This window comes from Barbatula barbatula, assembly GCF_947034865.1.
Source record: "Barbatula barbatula genome assembly, chromosome: 4".
In the NCBI taxonomy this organism is placed as follows: domain Eukaryota; kingdom Metazoa; phylum Chordata; class Actinopteri; order Cypriniformes; family Nemacheilidae; genus Barbatula; species Barbatula barbatula.
Window position 1 is genome coordinate 7,718,931 of NC_136768.1, and position 19,237 is coordinate 7,738,167.

Below are 19,237 nucleotides of genomic sequence, written 5' to 3' on the forward strand. Positions count from 1 at the left end.
CTTTATGTGTAAGAAAAGAGCTTGTATAATAGCAGAAGAGAGGCCAGTGTGGATTCTTCAGCACCCCTGTGGACTCTGAGCCGAGGGCTGTGAGATACTCCACATGTGGAGCATGTGCAGAGGAGCTGGTCGTCATCCATCAGTCAACACTGACTCCACTTTCACTTTCTCAGTTTTGCTCTTTATGGGTTCAAATGCATAGTACATTCAATGTATGAGATACGTTTCCAAAATTGCCAGTGTTACAAAAGGTCAAATTACCTCTCACAGTTTATACGGTATATATATATATATATATATATATACAATTTTACTTGCCAAATTAACTGTGTATTTTACTGTGTACTTACTTGGACAAGCATTATGCTATTGCTTACTAACAGAGATAGAAAAATTCTATTGACTTACATTCAAGGGGAGGGACAGATCTATATCTGGGGAACAGAATGATATTCATCTTATCAGTGGAGTGACCAAACTGTTTAACAACTGAACTCCATTTAAATAAAGGATATACTGTAAATAACAGATTCCATTTAAACACAGAATCAGTCTAATCTTAACTTAAAGATCTCAACTTTAAGAAAATATATCAGATGGGGATGGGCTTGGTCCAGCAACAATCAACTAACAACGACTTAAAATATCAAAGCAAATAAAAGTTACAATGCAAATGTAAGCATATGCTTAGAGTTGTTTTTTGTGGACCATACTGACAAAATTTTAATCTCAGGTGTATTTAAATCGTGCAAAACTGATTTTAACTTCTATCTATTCTAATGTCCAATCATTTCATTTTTGTTAAACGTTTAGGTTGAAATCATCAGAAGGGGGATTTTTGGTAAAGCAAAGCTTAAATGTCACAGAGCACATCTGCTCAGACTGAGGAACTTGTGAGAACAGATGCTCTGTGTTGAATCTCTATTGCAGTCCTCAATGCTTTTACATTCAGACACTTGAACCATAGACACACAGTTGTGCATTAATGCCATTTGATTACATTGCACTCGTTAAAAATGTGTGGCAGACGAAAGTGTATTTAATGGAAATAAGTGTCACATTGACACATATAACAGCTGGTGAATAAGATGAGTGAAGAGATCACACTTTCTAACGAAAGCGTATTGCTGGATTTACAGTATAGCTTGGCTACAACATGATGATGGCAACACCAAGACCACTGATACCAAAGAAACACAAAACTGCCGCTTTGGATAAAAGTGCTGGCCAAATCCATTAACGTACTTCTGATATTTAATTTAAACAAATGCGATTTAAGTTCATTTTCAAATAGGATGCTGTGTTTGTTTGTTGTCTGATGCATCTGATACATTTTTCATGAATCTTAAATCTTCTGAAAGACTATATTCCTGTGCTACAAGAAACATTTGGGAAACATCAAAACAAGATAAAATAAATTAATAAAAATAAATAGTTTATAATTGTTTTTATGCTAGCCACAAACCTGGAATCTCTTAAAGTCCCTGTGAAATTAAAAATGACAATTATTTTTTCATGAAATATTGCAGCGTTTATAGTAAATAGTTTATCAATGTGGGTCATTTTCTTTTAAAATGCATGTACCATCATAATCTCCAGTTATAATCTGAAAATGCACTCCCGCCCTGAAATGACTATCCATCTCTAATGACGTAAATTAGACGGCTTGGTTGGAGCATCCATTGACTCCTCCCCTTCAACTGTCAGTCTGCCGCCAGCTTCATTTCAAAATCAATGCAACAGCTGTTTTTTTTGTGGTAGGACAACTCTTATACTGCCGCTGCTATCTAAGCAGCACTCTATCGCCAAAATCCTACTTTTAACTTTGTTACGCCAGTAGGTTCACAAGCACCGCCCATCACCTGCTTTACATCATACAAACAAATAGGCTCTGTTACTTTACTTTTTTATGGTAACACAGGCTACTTTACTTTACTTTATCTGGGTACGCTGGTTACATCAGCTTTGTAAACAAAATCACGTGTATCGCTGACAATGGGGAAACTTTGTGACTGTATTGACGTCACACGTATCAGACAATTGCGCTTATCAACCACATGGGGTAACCATACACCGAAACGGCTCGTTTTTGCTTTTAACATGATTTTTAAATGTTATCCTTTGCTTTGCACCAATCACAAAGACAATTTAATCGATTTGAGTCAATAACAACATTAAAAATGATTTTGTAGAAATAGAGTCGAATTTGACTTTAGGGACATCAAGAGTTGAGGAATCGACTCTTTTGGAGTTGACTCCCCATCCCTTATTACAAGTGCAAATGATTTGTATAAAAATAACGATGTGCATAGATTAATAATTTGTTACAAATATGTCACTACTGTGTAAAACAATAAGAAATATCATTTTTAATAGCATGCAGACTTTAATACTCTCAAATTCATACAAGAAAATCTGCATAAATGTGTACACCCAGATTATGTAGAATGATTCTTACCTTTCAGTTAAAAGGAGAAAGTAACTTTATGCAATCTTCTTTTTTACACTGAAAGAGTTTAACTTAGATGTGTTGAAGGAATAAGTAGGAGCAAACCATTTTTCGTTTCTTGCTTTATGTCAGCCTCTTGTGGAGATTATTGTCATTGTATCTCAATAACTTTCAGTGTTAACTGGTAACCGATTTGACAATTATTTTTTATGTACCAGTTAAAACGTTAATTGCGCGCAAATTCATTTAATACGAACGGCTGTTGTAGAATTCTACGCATTTTAGGTTTTAAATAATTAAAACACCCGCGTGTTCAATATAAAAATCATTATTTATATTGATAAATATCGAATCCATATCTATTTTTATTATTGTTTACAAACATTGTTGTTTGTATATTACTGTCTGCGTGTCATCTCATGTTTAAGAATTGGCAGCAACGATTTGATGTTACTCGAACCACGCTGTACCGAGCATTTTAGTTGACTTTTATTTTGACAAATCCAATTCACTTCCTGGTTATTGAGGGCGCAAAGACTATAGAAAATACTTTCTAACAAATGAATTATCTAAAACTTGCGATTTAACGAGCGTCAAACCAAGAGTAAATGCTCCATAAATAGCGCACTCTCATGGTTAAAATGTGTTTATGTTGCAACTACAGAAGTATGTTTCGCAGAGCCATGAAAATCTAGGCCTGCGATTGGTTAGTTTCACAGGTAATGGTCGCGTGGGGCAACGAAGATTTCATTGTAGCGTAAACAAGAGAAAGGCAACACATGATCATTCACAAGTAAGTTCATCAAAGTATTTTATATTCAGCAGACGTATTATTTCTCAAACGACATGTTCTGTACACTACAGAGAATGCTTAAATTGTTAAGTATGGCATAATTTGTATTAGTAAGCTCAGTTGTTCGATCCCAACAAGTAAGTTAACGTTAGTAATATGTAAGTTAAACCTGTAAACAAATGGCAATGAAGATGTCATGTTTAATGTTTAAGATGCTGACTGTGCTAACGTTAGATTTAGGATGTATGTGTTTGAGTTGTGCACGTTGTGCAGGGTGCATCTGTGTATTTACGTACATTTGTATTACAGCCGTCACCTTGAAAGTAACTGTACACAATGGCTAGCGATATTGGTAAGTGTCTATTGTAAAGCTCATTTTTTCATGACACATTCATCATTTTCAGAGTATTTTTACCATTACAAGATTACAAAGAAAATACATTTAAAGGTCAAAACTGTACATGTGAGTGGCAGGCTGTGTCTCACACCCCTGCGGATTGAGACAGATAAACACACTGGTGTGACTCTCATCATTATGTCTCTCTGCTAAGCTCGGCTCATTACAGATGTCCAAGCGAGAGACAGGGATTTCAAAAGCAGACTGTCAAGGGAATAGCACTGAGTGCTTACACGTGTAGACGACATTATAATAACCTTGATCTGCCCTTTACTATATTTGTCTATGCCGCTAAAGAGGATGCTGTTCATTTCAGGTGATGCTCAGGCTGAACTCGACTCCGTGGAGGCGGAGTTAGATATGGTGGAACTGCAGATCTCCGAGCTGCTGGAGAAGCAGTCAAAGCTGAACTCCAGGAAAAACAAGCTCCTAAAGATCATGGAGGGAGCATGCAGCTCGGCCCAGCTCTCAGGATCCAGCAAAGCTCCCAAGACTTCCTTCAGCAAGCAGGACCTACAGCACTATGAAGAGTCAGGTACTGCTCATGTTTCACAGTAACTACATGCTGTCACATCGGTTTTTTGCATGATCAATATTTTTTTATTTCTTGACAGACTTCTCGTGGTCTAAAGAGGTTCAGGGGAAGCTGATGAGTGTCTTTACACTCTCAAAATTTCGCCCACTGCAACGGGCAGCTATTAATCTAAGTATGTCAGGAAAGGACCTGTTTCTTGTCATGCCCACTGGACGAGGAAAAAGCCTGTGTTACCAGCTGCCTGCCCTCTGTTCAAAAGGTATTCTGATTCAATTCATATTCGAAACACTGTCAATTTAAAATTGTTTGTGTTTATTTGTTTTCATGTTCCATGAATTTCTTATTCTATCTATCTATCTATCTATCTATCTATCTATCTATCTATCTATCTATCTATCTATCTATCTATCTATCTATCTATCTATCTATCTATCTATCTATCTATCTATCTATCTATCTATCTATCTATCTATCAGGTTTTACATTAGTTATAGCCCCACTGGTGTCTCTGATGGAAGATCAACTGATGTATCTGAAGTCTATTGATGTGGCTGCAGTAACTCTGAATGCCTCCAGTACAAAGGTATGATGATACAGCATCTGTATCAAAGATAAACAATTATTGGATGAGCTTTGCACGTGTGACTGGTTAAATGCAAGCAACCAATATGAATTTTCATCTGCAGGAGGACTCTAAGCGGATCTTGGCAGGCATGATCGATAAAAACAGCCCCTTCAAGTTGCTGTACGTTACCCCGGAGAAAATTGCCAAAAGCAAGCTGCTGATGTCTAAACTGGATAAAGCGTACAACATGGGTCTTCTGGCACACATCGCTGTGGATGAAGTTCACTGTTGCAGCCAGTGGGGTCATGACTTCAGACCAGGTGGGATTTTGTTTTGTTGAAGGCTGTTTGATCTATTTTAAATAAAGCTTGAAAAGACTGCTTCGTTTTATTTTAAAGATTATAAACTCCTGGGGATTCTAAAGCGCCAGTTTCCCAAAGTTCCATTGGTCGGACTCACTGCCACCGCAACCAGCAACGTCCTTAATGATTGTCAGAAGATTCTGTGTGTTCAGAATCCGATCACTCTGACAGCACCATTCAACAGACCAAACCTTTATTATGAGGTTAACATCCTTGCATTCTGCTCCATTTTGTTGCAACTTCTGTATTGTATAAGAGTGCTGACTAAGTTGATTTGATCCGTAAATTGTCATCTCAATCTCTACAGGTTCGGTTAAAGGATAATGAAAACTGTACTGATGAGATCGCTTCATTGATCAGGGAAAGATACAAAAACCAGTCAGGTAGCTGTACTTTGTAGTATTTAAATTGAAAGGTTCATAGCTTCTAATAGAGTTTATGTTGAACCCAACCGATCAATAAATGAAAAGGACTTAATAAAAGGAATGACTGCATTTTGTACATTGTGTTTGCAGGTATTGTGTACGTTTTTTCCCAGAAGGATGCAGAAAATGTTGCTGTTGACCTACGAAAGCGGAATATTCTCGCCCAGCCATACCATGCCAACATGCAACCCACCGACAAGACTCTCGTCCATAAACACTGGGCCTCCAAGAAGATTCAGGTGCACACCCGCAAGGTTACTATTACCTCCCTCTGTATGCCTGTTTGTACTAACCTCTGTGTTGTTTGTGCTTCTGTGCAGGTGGTCGTTGCGACCGTGGCGTTTGGCATGGGCATCGACAAAGCTGACGTGCGGTTTGTTATGCATCACACCATCAGCAAGTCCATTGAAAATTATTATCAGGAGAGCGGACGTGCAGGTTGGAGAACATAAGAACTGAGAATCTTTCATCAATTCAGATTAAAAAAAACACTATTTTTGTTAATTCGCTGACATTTGACTTTTGTTCTCTAGGAAGAGATGATAGCCCAGCAGACTGCATTGTGTTCTTTGGGTTCATGGACATCTTTAGAATAAGCACAATGGTTGTGATGGAGAACACCGGGCAGCAAAAGCTGCATAATATGGTGGCGTATTGTCAAAATGTGGACAGGTACTGCTTCTGGTGTCTTGAAATGCAAAAGATTTGTTTCCATTGCTTTGGTTTCTATATAATGGTTTATTTTGGTTCTGTTGAGCTGTACAATTGTAAGTCATTATTGTCTATTTAGGTGCAGGCGTTCTTTAATGGCCATTCATTTCGATGAAGTTTGGAATGATGATGAGTGCAACCAAATGTGTGATGTCTGTCGGCACGGCAATGGTGAGCCAAGAATCTCTTGTGCATGTCTCTTACCATGTAGCACCTGGTAGCCATTGTAACGGTGTGGGGTGTACTTTTTTAATGCTTAGACTATGTCACAATGGACATCACCAAGCACGCACAAGATGTGGTTAGTATCGTAGAGCATGCGAGCAGCATGGATGAAAAGTTGACCCCTCTGAAGGTCTGCGAGGCTTGGATGGGAAAAGGGCCTGCCAAGCACCGCAAAATGGCAAAGATCACGTCTCTGTCACGCTTGGAAGTGGAATCCATCATCATCCACCTCTTGGTACATGGCTACTTCAGGTACCAACTCTCATGACTTAACATTACACAGGAAGGGATTAATATGTAGCACAATTTAAACAACTAAACTAGATGAAAAGCTTCCCTTCTATTTTGTTTTGGTGTTTTATTTATTCTCTTCCTTCATCTATAAGTGAGGACTTTAGCTTCACACCCTACACAACTCACTTTTACCTGAAGCTGGGCCGTAAAGCAGCTCTCCTGAAGAACAGCAGTCACTCCATCACTATGAAGATGAGGAGGAGTTTGCCATCATTTAGCACAGTAAGACAGTTGACAGAATCAGCAGCGCTCTTTTTGTGCTAGTGATCCTCTCGTGTTTTTACCTATAGATCCTAGATTTGTAGATTGTAACATTTTTTAAATGTTGATTATTAATACTTTCTTGAACCTCTTCAGTTGTGACTAATCGTCAGATTCAATCCACACTTATTCAGATCTTTATAGTGTATTACTTGTTAAAATTTGGATAAAAACAGAAATAATCTTTAAAATCTTGTCAGTTATAGAATTACGCAAAATATCGAATTTCTATGGAAAAATATATATATTTGTATTTACTGGATCTGGCCTATAGTCCATGCTCTGTTGTAACTGTTGATCTTTTTTGTTTATTTGTTATTGTGTCTTTCTATTGTGTCTTTTTTAATATTACTGTTAGATATCATCTTAATTTATGAGGGGTGCATCACCCTTTACTGTTAAAGGCTTTTCTTTATCCTAGACATGACTCTAGACAGTGACAGCATAGTTTATATAGTGTCTACTATTTCTACTAGTTCAACTTTCTTTACCACTCTTTAAACTAATTGAAAGTAATATTCACAACTTTAACAATCACGTAAAGTTTGGTCGATCCAAACTGTATTTTAACAGTGCTTGTTTACTACATTAATTTAAACGTTAAATCCCAAAAGCCTGAGAATATAAACAACACTTAAGCAAGAGATGATGTCAGATAAATTAGGGATTGCTGAAATCTCCCAGCACTCCAGAGCTATTTTAAGCCTGTGAAAGCCCTTTTCTATCATGTTTATGATGGAAAGCTTTCCAGCCAGTAAGAAAATCAGATACGTGATCGGAAATGTTACACCTTGTATCTCTTGTTCTCCTACAGTTTATAGTGGCCACCCATACAAATGACATGTAAAACCCCACAGGTAAAGAGCTCTTGTGCCGCCCCACAGGTAAAGAAAGTGTCAGAATATGCTGGGAAGAAAACTAGTGCCAAAGTAGAAGGAAAAAGACCAGCTGAAAGTGACCATCACAAATCTGTGGCCAAGAAAGTCAAGAAAGACACTCGTCCGTAGTCCAGAAGGAGCAGAATTCAAACGTACAGTTCATTTACTCCATTATCCATAAAAAAAGAGTTTAAGGGAATACATCTTTTTTAAGACCTTTTCTTTATTTCTTGCCTGCGCTTAAGTTTGATCACAAATCTTAGATATTTTTTACATTGCACCCTATTCAACTGCATGATAGTCGTATCTATTGGGTATGAATTTGCTCATCCAGCATTTGTATCCACTTGTGGTGTTTGCATGTTACATAGTTTTAAATCAAATGAATATTGGCATTATGGAGCTAACCAGCTAAAATGTTTTGCATGGGCCAATAACCCCTAACATACTCAAGACAGCAATGCAGATAAAAAAGCTCTACTTTGCTCTCTTCTGTCTTCAGGAGGTTCAGTCAGTTGAGATGCAAGAAGCTGAGACAGCCATGATTGACATCAACAACACTGCCAATCAGATACCCAACAAAAGTAAGATCTACAAGAACCACCAGAACATGGAGAAAAGACTCACTCACAGCCTGGAAGATAATGTTGCTTCAGACGCAAGCGAGAATTTAATGCAACCCTCTGTGTTTGAGGTTAAAGTGGAGGTCAATGTAGTAGAACAAAACTGTATGACCCCCAAACAAAACTCAACGTCACCAAAAAGAACACAAAAACAACCCCAGAACTTCAGCTGCATTGGTGAGGTTGACCAACCAAAATCAGATCTGGTGAGCACCCCTTCAGAGATTTCCATCATATCTGCAGCTGCTGTTGAGGAGTTGCACCACCTGCGCAGTTATTATAGCAAACAGTTAAGGAGGATCAACTACATTTCCCATGAGCACCTGCAAAGCTCCCAGCCTGGGATGCTGACATGCATGAAAGAGCCATTCAAAAGCCTCCGCTTACCATCAAAGACAACCATAGCTAGAGGGGCCAGAAATTTATGGACTCGCGTTAGTATGAGAAGGAAACTCATACATTGATTATGATTCGGGTTTCTATTATATGTTATGGAAGGTTAAGCTTTGTTTATGGTTTAAATATGTACATTATCTTGTTTTCAGGAAATAAACCTTTTTGAGTGATTTGCTACTAGGGGCATTTTAAAACTTGTTTGTCCAGAAGAAACATTGAAAAATTGTCAATACGTGGAATCTGTTCCACTTAAGTTGTATTGGAACTGACTACAGTTGTTGATATGAAATTGTAATAATTCATATTTTTTTCTAACATTTCATAAAGATGATCTTGAAATTAGTCAAATTACTTGAGAATACTACAAATATATATATATATATATAAAATATTTACATTGCTTAAAAATATCGACATAATAAGTCATAGTTGTTAGTACAGTACTTGATTCATTTTGAATTTAAAATAAAATCATGATGATTCACTTTGCATAATAAAATAAAAAATCAACCGATTACGTTTTCCTACATTTACTCTTACTCATACTGTTAATATGCTAGTTCTTATTTAAAATAAAATAGGCTAGTTTAATTTGCTTCGTCATTTAAACTCGCTGCTGGTACATTGTACATAAACGAGAACCTGGTACTTTTATTTTGAAATAGCGAAGCTGTTCTGACTAGATCATATGTGTGTGTTTGTAGTGGATTCAATCTTTAACTGTAACTTGAATTATGATTAATGTGCTTAGATTTTTGATACACACTTTAACTTTAATGGTTATCTTATAAGGGTTTTATAAAATATGCGTTCGGTAAGTTATGTCCAGAGAGTGAGTTTGGGCTTCACAGGAACACTGTTTCCACACGCTATTTGTCTTGGGGATGCAGATAACGACTCGGTAAGTTAGAAACGTGTGCATGTGTAATTTAAGTCGAACATAAACTCATTAATTCACTTATTATATACACCTTTATATCTTCAGTATAAGTAGGCGCTTCTCTTGTTGTCATTTGTTCACAATATACAGTACATTTGTCATGTCTGTCGCAGTTAAATGAGCTGGTGGTGGGTGACACGAGTGGGAAGCTGTACATCTATAAAAATGACGATCCTAAACCCTGGATTACTCGTTCATGTGTGGGCATGGTGAGTAACATTAATGATCAAGAGGATCACTGTCATGTCTTCTCATGATGAGCATCTTTTCATGTGACGTTTTTTTCATAGTTAACGTGTGTGGGAGTGGGAGATGTTTGCAACAAAGGAAGGGTAAGTAAAAAATACTAAGGAAAAACTACCATAGTGGAGTCATTTGATCAAATTTACAAGAACAGAATTTCACTGGTATTCAACCAGACTGCCATGGCAGTCACATGGTACTTTTGGGTCCTTGGGTTAAGCTTTAAAGGACACGCACCCTATTGAAATAAATATTCCACATTTATTGAAATGTCATTTTTGATCACCGCAGAACTTTGTTGTGGCCGTGGGTGCCGAAGGCTGGTTTCATCTCTTCGATATCAATGCTTCTACAGCCAAGTCTGATTCCTCAAGCCAGCAGGACGGTTCGGTTGGAGATGAGCAAAAGCCCAGTTTCACCCAGCACATTCCTGCCAACACCAAAGTGATGCTGATCAGTGATATCGGTGAGGAGTCATGCTTAGTAATAATATGAAACAATTCGTCCAGTTATCTTACGATGGAAGATATATTGTGGACACAGATGGCGATGGACGCTGTGAGCTTGTCGTCGGATATACGGACCGTGTGGTGCAGGCATTCCGTTGGGAGGACCCTCCCGATGGTTCAGACATAAGCTCCGGTCAGCTGGTACTACTGAAAAAATGGCTTCTGGAAGGACAGGTACTGATAAAGATGACTCAAAAACATCACTTGAAATCGTGTCCGCTGCTGCTTGTGTGTGAATCAGATTTAGAAATTAAAATGTGAATGAGTAAAACTTCGCAATAGATCACAGTGAAGAAACAAAATATATATAAAAGTATTACAGCCCTTTTTTCTGGTTTCCGCAGGTTGATAGTCTTTCAGTAAACCCAAGTCCAGAAGGTCTTCCTGAACTCATGGTGTCTCAGCCCGGCTGTGGATATGCTATACTAACATGCTCTTGGACACAAGAGGGCGCTTCAGGACCTGGGGATGAAAAAACAGCCAATCCTTGCAGGTGAGAGAATAAGGATTGTGGATGTCGTGCAGTGAATCATAAACCCACTCAATTTAAGAATAATTCGGATAGGGTATGGTCGAATAATATGTGTTTGTGTGCACAGGGAAGGTTCCTCAAGAGATGTTATTCTTCGTCTTACCACCGGACGCATCCATAACAAGAACGTGTCCACTCATTTGATAGGCAGCATTAGCAGAGGTGCCCAGAGAACATGCAGTCACGCTTAAATCGCATGAAGCACGCATGTCCACCTTAAATGGTTACTGAAAATTCTGCCATTAATGACTCACCCTCAAGTAGTTTACCATCTGTATGACCTCCATTTTTGCTGGAAACACTCAAATCAGGAAGTTTTTGAATATAGTTGTTAGTTTTGTTTGTTTACTCACAGAAAGCATCATCGCATTAAATTTATTTATACTGAGCCACCAGAGTCGCGTGGACAATTTTACGATGTCTTTACGCACTTTCAGCACTTTTAAGATTGGTTGCGTTGCAATCTAAGAGGAGTCAGAAAGCTTCCAAAACTACCTTAACTAGAGGTCATACGGATGTTTAAGTACTTGAGGTTTCTTCAGAGTTACAATTTAAGCGTCTTGCTGCCAGTACACGCAGAACCTGAAGTCATGTTAAAATGACACGGTAAAGCTTTTCCAACATTTGTTTGACTGTTATTTTTATTTACATGCTTACAAGATGCAAAAAGAAAGTGTGAACGAGATTCATGTCTGTCTAAATCAAATATTAAGTAAACTATATTAGTAAACTAATATTTTAGAATGTTTAAAGCATATTATAAAATGAAATTAATACAAAATTTGAAGAATTATATTGAAGTTGAATTGTCTATTGGATTATATACCTCTTTAACTACAACAAGCCACATTTGTTGGGTACAAATTATTCACATAATCTCATCTCAAATAAATCATTTGTCAATTATAAATCAACAATTACCGTGATTGTGTTGATCTTTGTCAAATTAAGGTCATTTTATTTCAATTTAACAAGCATACACAAACACATTTCTTGAGTATTGAATGTTGTGTATAAATTGTGTTCCCTTTTTCATTTTCTGTAGGTGCTAAAGACGATTCATCTAAAGGTGGTCTGTTTGCTCTTTGCACTCTGGATGGTGAGTGTTAGTCCCATTGCTGTGAATGGCTGTCACATTCCAAAGGGGAATTGAATGATGTTGGGAGAGCATGTGCCCAGTCTAACACCACAAAAAACATCATGCTTTCCTACTCTGTCCATTGATGAATCTTGGCTCAGGTGTATATGTATGGGATGAATTTCGATTTCATTTGGATTTTGAGACTTTTTTTTATGCGGTTTTGCATTGGACAATCCACACACACGCAACTGCAGATCCATGCGCAACCGTGCAGAAAACAAGAACTACCACTAGATGGCAGGCTTACGGAAACCATAGGTGCTGGTCATATCATTAGAATATCATCAAAAAGTTGATGCATTTCACTATTTCCATTAAAAAAGTGAAACTTGTAAATTATATGAATTCATTACACGCAGACTGATATATTTCAAATGTTTATTTATTTTAATTGTGATGATTATAACTGACAACTAATTAAAATACCAAATTGATAAGGCGTTTTAATCTCAAAGACAAAGCATTTTCTCATAAAATTAATAGATGCAGTTATTAAAGTTTCAGTGCAGTAGATGAGTCGATGCAGTTATTAAAGTTACAGTGCAGTAGATGAGTCGATGCAGTTATTAAAGTTACAGTGCAGTAGACGAGTCGATGCAGTTATTAAAGTTACAGTGCAGTAGACGAGTCGATGCAGTTATTAAAGTTACAGTGCAGTAGATGAGTCGATGCAGTTATTAAAGTTACAGTGCAGTAGATGAGTCGATGCAGTTATTAAAGTTACAGTGCAGTAGACGAGTCGATGCAGTTATTAAAGTTACACTGCAGTAGATGAGTCGATGCAGTTATTAAAGTTACAGTGCAGTAGACGAGTCGATGCAGTTATTAAAGTTACAGTGCAGTAGACGAGTCGATGCAGTTATTAAAGTTACAGTGCAGTAGACGAGTCGATGCAGTTATTAAAGTTACAGTGCAGTAGACGAGTCGATGCAGTTATTAAAGTTACAGTGCAGTAGACGAGTCGATGCAGTTATTAAAGTTACAGTGCAGTAGATGAGTCGATGCAGTTATTAAAGTTACAGTGCAGTAGACGAGTCGATGCAGTTATTAAAGTTACAGTGCAGTAGACGAGTCGATGCAGTTATTAAAGTTACACTGCAGTAGACGAGTCGATGCAGTTATTAAAGTTACAGTGCAGTAGACGAGTCGATGCAGTTATTAAAGTTACAGTGCAGTAGACGAGTCGATGCAGTTATTAAAGTTACAGTGCAGTAGACGAGTCGATGCAGTTATTAAAGTTACAGTGCAGTAGACGAGTCGATGCAGTTATTACAGTTACAGTGCAGTAGACGAGTCGATGCAGTTATTAAAGTTACAGTGCAGTAGACGAGTCGATGCAGTTATTAAAGTTACAGTGCAGTAGACGAGTCGATGCAGTTATTAAAGTTACAGTGCAGTAGACGAGTCGATGCAGTTATTAAAGTTACAGTGCAGTAGACGAGTCGATGCAGTTATTACAGTTACAGTGCAGTAGACGAGTCGATGCAGTTATTACAGTTACAGTGCAGTAGACGAGTCGATGCAGTTATTAAAGTTACAGTGCAGTAGACGAGTCGATGCAGTTATTAAAGTTACAGTGCAGTAGACGAGTCGATGCAGTTATTAAAGTTACAGTGCAGTAGACGAGTCGATGCAGTTATTAAAGTTACAGTGCAGTAGACGAGTCGATGCAGTTATTAAAGTTACAGTGCAGTAGACGAGTCGATGCAGTTATTAAAGTTACAGTGCAGTAGACGAGTCGATGCAGTTATTACAGTTACACTGCAGTAGACGAGTCGATGCAGTTATTAAAGTTACAGTGCAGTAGACGAGTCGATGCAGTTATTAAAGTTACAGTGCAGTAGACGAGTCGATGCAGTTATTAAAGTTACAGTGCAGTAGACGAGTCGATGCAGTTATTAAAGTTACAGTGCAGTAGACGAGTCGATGCAGTTATTAAAGTTACAGTGCAGTAGACGAGTCGATGCAGTTATTAAAGTTACAGTGCAGTAGACGAGTCGATGCAGTTATTAAAGTTACAGTGCAGTAGACGAGTCGATGCAGTTATTAAAGTTACAGTACAGTAGACGAGTCCATCCATCCATCCATTTTCTTCCGCTTATCCGGGACCGGGTCGCGGGGGCAGCAGTCTAAGCAGAGATGCCCAGACATCCCTCACCCTAGACACTTCCTCCAGCTCTTCCGGGGGGACACCGAGGCGTTCCCAGGCCAGCCGGGAGACATAGTCCCACCAGCGTGTCCTAGGTCTTCCCCGGGGTCTCCTTCCGGTCGGACGGGCCCGGAACACCTTCCGAGGAAGGCGTCCAGTAGGCATCCGTAACAGATGCCCAAGCCACCTCAGCTGACCCCTCTCGATGTGGAGGAGCAGCGGCTCTACTCCGAGCTCCTTGCGGGTGACCGAGCTTCTCACCCTATCTCTAAGGGATCGCCCAGCCACCCTGCGGAGGAAGCTCATTTCAGCCGCCTGTATCCGGGATCTTGTCCTTTCGGTCATGACCCAAAGCTCATGACCATAGGTGAGAGTAGGAACGTAGATTGACCGGTAAATTGAGAGCTTCGCCTTGCGGCTCAGCTCTTTCTTCACCACGATGGACCGGTACATCGACCGCATTACTGCAGAAGCTGCACCGATCCGTCTGTCAATCTCCCGTTCCCTCCTCCCCTCACTCGTGAACAAGACCCCGAGATACTTAAACTCCTCCACTTGAGGAAGGAACTCTCCACCAACCTGAAGTGGGCAAGCCACCCTTTTCCGACTGAGGACCATGGCCTCGGATTTGGAGGTACTGATTTTCATTCCAGCCGCTTCACACTCTGCTGTAAACCGTCCCAGTGCATGCTGAAGGTCCTGGTTTGAAGGGGCCAACACGACGACATCATCCGCAAATAGCAGAGTCGAGATCGTGTGGTCCCCAAACCTGACACCCTCCGGCCCCTGGCTGCGCCTAGAAATTCTGTCCATAAAAATTACGAACAGAACCGGTGACAAAGGGCAGCCCTGCCGGAGTCAGACATGCACTGGGAACAGGTCCGACTTACTGCTGGCAATGCGAACCAAGCTCCTGCTTCGGTCGTACAGGGACCTGACAGCCCTTAGCAAAGGACCACAGACCCCATACTCCCGAAGCACCCTCCACAGGATGCCGCGAGGGACACAGTCGAATGCTTTCTCCAAATCCACAAAACACATGTGGATTGGTTGAGCAAACTCCCATGCACCCTCCAGCACCCTGTAGAGGGTGTAGAGCTGGTCCAGCGTTCCACGGCCTGGACGAAAACCACACTGTTCCTCCTGAATCCGAGGTTCTACTATCGGCCGTATTCTCCTCTCCAGTACCCTGGCATAGACTTTCCCGGGAAGGCTGAGAAGTGTGATCCCCCTGTAGTTGGAACACACCCTCCGGTCCCCCTTCTTAAAAAGAGGGACCACCACCCCGGTCTGCCATCCCAGAGGCACTGTCCCCGACTGCCACGCGATGCTGCAGAGGCGTGTCAGCCAAGACAGCCCCACAACATCCAGAGACTTGAGGTACTCAGGGCGAATCTCATCCACCCCCGGTGCCCTGCCACTGAGGAGTTTCTTAACTACCTCAGTGACTTCGGCTTGGGTGATGGACGAGTCCACCTCTGAGCCCTCAGCCTCTGCTTCCTCAATGGAGGACGTGACGGTGGGATTGAGGAGATCCTCGAAGTACTCCTTCCACCGACCGACGACATCCCCAGTTGAGGTCAACAGCCTCCCACCTCCACTGTAAACAGCGTTGGTAGGGCACTGTTTCCCTCTCCTGAGGCGCCGGACGGTTTGCCAGAATCTCTTCGAGGCCAGTCGATAGTCCTTCTCCATGGCCTCACCAAACTCCTCCCAGGCCCGAGTTTTTGCCTCCACAACCACCCGGGCAGCAGTCCGCTTGGCCTGCCGGTACCTGTCAGCTGCCTCAGGAGTCCCACAAGCCAACCAGGCCCGATAAGACTCCTTCTTCAGCTTGACGGTTTCCCTTGCTTCCGGTGTCCACCACCGGGTTCGGGGATTCCCGCCTCGACAGGCACCGGAGACCTTACGGCCACAGCTCCGAGTGGCCGCTTCGACAATGGAGGCGGAGAACATGGTCCACTCGGACTCAATGTCTCCAGCCTCCCTCGGGATCTGGTTGAAGCTCTGCCGGAGGTGGGAGTTAAAGATCTCTCTGACAGGAGACTCGGCCAGGCGTTCCCAGCAGACCCTTACAGTACGTTTGGGTCTGCCGAGTCTGTCCAGCTTCCTCTCCTGCCATCGGATCCAACTCACCACCAGGTGGTGATCAGTTGACAGCTCCGCCCCTCTCTTAACCCGAGTGTCCAAAACATATGGTCGCAGGTCAGATGAAACGACCACAAAGTCGATCATCGACCTGCGGCCTAGGGTGTCCTGGTGCCACGTGCACTGATGGACACCCTTATGCTTGAACATGGTGTTCGTTATAGACAAACTGTGACTAGCACAGAAGTCCAATAACTGAACACCGCTCGGGTTCAGATCAGGGGGGCCGTTCCTCCCAATCACGCCCCTCCAGGTGTCACTGTCGTTGCCGACATGGGCGTTGAAGTCCCCCAGTAGGACGACGGAGTCCCCAGTCGGAGCACTTTCCAGCACCCCTCCCAGAGACTCCAAGAAGGTCGGGTACTCTGCACTGCCGTTCGGCCCGTAGGCACAAACAACAGTGAGAGACCTAACCCCGACCCGTAGGCGCAGGGAAACGACCCTCTCGTTCACCGGGGTAAACTCCAACACATGGCGGGAGAGCTGGGGGGATATAAGCAGACCCACACCAGCCCGCCGCCTCTCACCATGGGCAACTCCAGAGTGATGAAGTGTCCATCCTCTCTCGAGGAGTATGGTTCCAGAGCCCAAGCCATGCGTAGAGGTGATCCCGACTATCTCTAGTCGGAACCTCTCAACCTCCCGCACCATCTCAGGCTCCTTCCCCGCCAGCGAGGTGACATTCCACGTCCCTAGAGCTAGCTTCCGTGTCCAGGGATCGGGCTGTCGAGGCACTCTCCTCCGACTGCCGCCCGATCCACAATGCACCGACCCCCTATGGTCCCTCCCGCACGTGGTGAGCCCACGGGAAGGCGGCCCCACGTCGCTCCTTCGGGCTGAGCCCGGCCGGACCCCGTGGGGAAAGGCCCGGCCACCAGGCGCTCGCATACGAGCACCGACCCCGGGCCTGGCTCCAGGGTGGTGCCCCGGTTGCGCCATACCGGGCGACGTCACGGTCCTTGTTTTTGTAAACATCATATGGGGTTTTTGTAGACGAGTCGATGCAGTTATTAAAGTTACAGTGCAGTAGACGAGTCGATGCAGTTATTAAAGTTACAGTGCAGTAGACGAGTCGATGCAGTTATTACAGTTACAGTGCAGTAGACGAGTCGATGCAGTTATTACAGTTACAGTGCAGTAGACGAGTCGATGCAGTTATTAAAGTTACAGTGCAGTAGACGAGTCGATGCAGTTATTAAAGTTACAGTGCAGTAGACGAGTCGATGCAGTTATTAAAGTTACAGTGCAGTAGACGAGTCGATGCAGTTATTAAAGTTACAGTGCAGTAGACGAGTCGATGCAGTTATTAAAGTTACAGTGCAGTAGACGAGTCGATGCAGTTATTAAAGTTACAGTGCAGTAGACGAGTCGATGCAGTTATTAAAGTTACAGTGCAGTAGACGAGTCGATGCAGTTATTACAGTTACAGTGCAGTAGACGAGTCGATGCAGTTATTACAGTTACAGTGCAGTAGACGAGTCGATGCAGTTATTAAAGTTACACTGCAGTAGACGAGTCGATGCAGTTATTAAAGTTACACTGCAGTAGACGAGTCGATGCAGTTATTAAAGTTACAGTGCAGTAGACGAGTCGATGCAGTTATTACAGTTACAGTGCAGTAGACGAGTCGATGCAGTTATTACAGTTACAGTGCAGTAGATGAGTCGATGCAGTTATTACAGTTACAGTGCAGTAGACGAGTCGATGCAGTTATTAAAGTTACAGTTGCGTGTGTGTGGATTGTCCAATGCAAAACCGCGTAAAGAAAGTCTCAAAATCCAAATGAACCGAACAGGATGTATGAACGCTCGTCACAGGATCCACAAATGCACAACTTCTCATTGGTTTGGGCAAAATCAATATACATGAACACAAAATAAAACATTGCGATCACAAATCTGCCTCTATTTGTACAAATCGCTTCGTGTTTATTCAAATCTAAATTTCACAGAATCAAATCATAAGGCATTTGTTTGTGAATCGTAAAATACAAATGAAACGTGTATCACGTTCACTGATGACTGTGCATGCATTTGTTAATCATTTTGAGTCGAAATTCATCCCATACATATGAAGATAGGCTTTTTACCATTTACTCTAAAAGCATAAGCTTGTATGCTACACATCTGTCACCCACCATGGCTACATAGCTGCATGGTGCCAGATCAGACCTTTTTTGTGTTCTGGAAAAAAACAACAAGTAAAAAGACAGATGTCTGGACTTCATCGGTGGAGTAATGTCATTGATTGGTTAACTGATTTTCTTTTCTTGGAATTATGCACATCCAGGAACTATTAAATTGTTGGACAGCTCTGAGAATCTCCTGTGGTCCGTACAGGTTGACCACCAGCTCTTTGCCCTACAGAAGCTGGATGTTACTGTAAGTCTGATGAGCTTATGTCAAGCTTCTAAAAATGGGGTCCTGCCTGAAAATATAACCAAACATTTAGTCGAAATCAAACTTTGATGCTCCTTATTTCATTATTAGATTATGAGACCTTAGTATAGATTTCATAGAGTCTCAAATTATTGCATTTAATAACTAAGAAAACAACATTATTTCCCTCAGCCACTTAGAATTACTTCTTGATGTATTGTGTGCTTGTACTGTAGTTCCTTCCCCGTGCCTGCCTCCAGCAGCTCGTCTTTTTCCGAATCAA

General features: G+C 41.5%; 2 protein-coding genes across 10 annotated transcripts in view; both read left to right on the plus strand.

Moving 5' to 3' along the window:
* Window positions 1-2,933: 2,933 nt before the first annotated feature.
* Window positions 2,934-9,276, plus strand: recql (RecQ helicase-like). Of its 5 annotated transcripts, none has more exons than XM_079455296.1 (16): window positions 2,934-3,242; window positions 3,552-3,594; window positions 3,956-4,174; window positions 4,254-4,433; window positions 4,651-4,757; window positions 4,861-5,059; window positions 5,138-5,304; window positions 5,409-5,484; window positions 5,617-5,765; window positions 5,847-5,964; window positions 6,060-6,198; window positions 6,317-6,408; window positions 6,498-6,714; window positions 6,849-6,978; window positions 7,902-8,047; window positions 8,398-9,276. In XM_079455296.1, the coding sequence occupies exons 2-15, from the start codon at window positions 3,579-3,581 to the stop codon at window positions 8,022-8,024; spliced, it is 1,932 nt and encodes a 643-aa protein (XP_079311422.1). In that variant the 5' UTR covers window positions 2,934-3,242; window positions 3,552-3,578; the 3' UTR covers window positions 8,025-8,047; window positions 8,398-9,276. The 5 variants fall into 5 exon arrangements, with proteins under 5 accessions (XP_079311422.1, XP_079311420.1, XP_079311421.1 ...); XM_079455297.1 differs by having other exon boundaries at window positions 3,235-3,379; window positions 8,398-9,254; XM_079455294.1 differs by lacking the exon at window positions 7,902-8,047 and having other exon boundaries at window positions 8,398-9,249.
* Window positions 9,277-9,561: 285 nt separating this feature from the next.
* itfg2 (integrin alpha FG-GAP repeat containing 2) overlaps window positions 9,562-19,237 on the plus strand; it is a 46,047-nt gene continuing 36,371 nt past the window's right edge. For all 5 annotated transcript variants that reach the window (XR_013786568.1, XM_079455238.1, XM_079455237.1 and 2 more), the window contains exons 1-9: window positions 9,562-9,815; window positions 9,968-10,063; window positions 10,145-10,186; window positions 10,389-10,563; window positions 10,641-10,780; window positions 10,951-11,099; window positions 11,206-11,300; window positions 12,184-12,237; window positions 18,866-18,957. Coding sequence is in view for 4 of the 5 variants with exons in the window: in XM_079455238.1 (XP_079311364.1) it covers window positions 9,720-9,815; window positions 9,968-10,063; window positions 10,145-10,186; window positions 10,389-10,563; window positions 10,641-10,780; window positions 10,951-11,099; window positions 11,206-11,300; window positions 12,184-12,237; window positions 18,866-18,957 (939 nt within the window). In the remaining variant the exon portion in view is untranslated. The remainder of the gene's footprint in view (window positions 9,816-9,967; window positions 10,064-10,144; window positions 10,187-10,388; window positions 10,564-10,640; window positions 10,781-10,950; window positions 11,100-11,205; window positions 11,301-12,183; window positions 12,238-18,865; window positions 18,958-19,237) is intronic.

What these genes read in the sequence shown, in the direction of transcription:
- recql (XM_079455293.1), top strand. An exon ending in GCCTGCCCTCTGTTCAAAAG is followed by an intron (nt 4,434 to 4,650) that starts GTATTCTGATTC and finishes TCTATCTATCAG; the next exon opens with GTTTTACATTAGTTATAGCC. An exon ending in GTTTGCCATCATTTAGCACA is followed by an intron (nt 6,979 to 8,397) that starts GTAAGACAGTTG and finishes TTCTGTCTTCAG; the next exon opens with GAGGTTCAGTCAGTTGAGAT.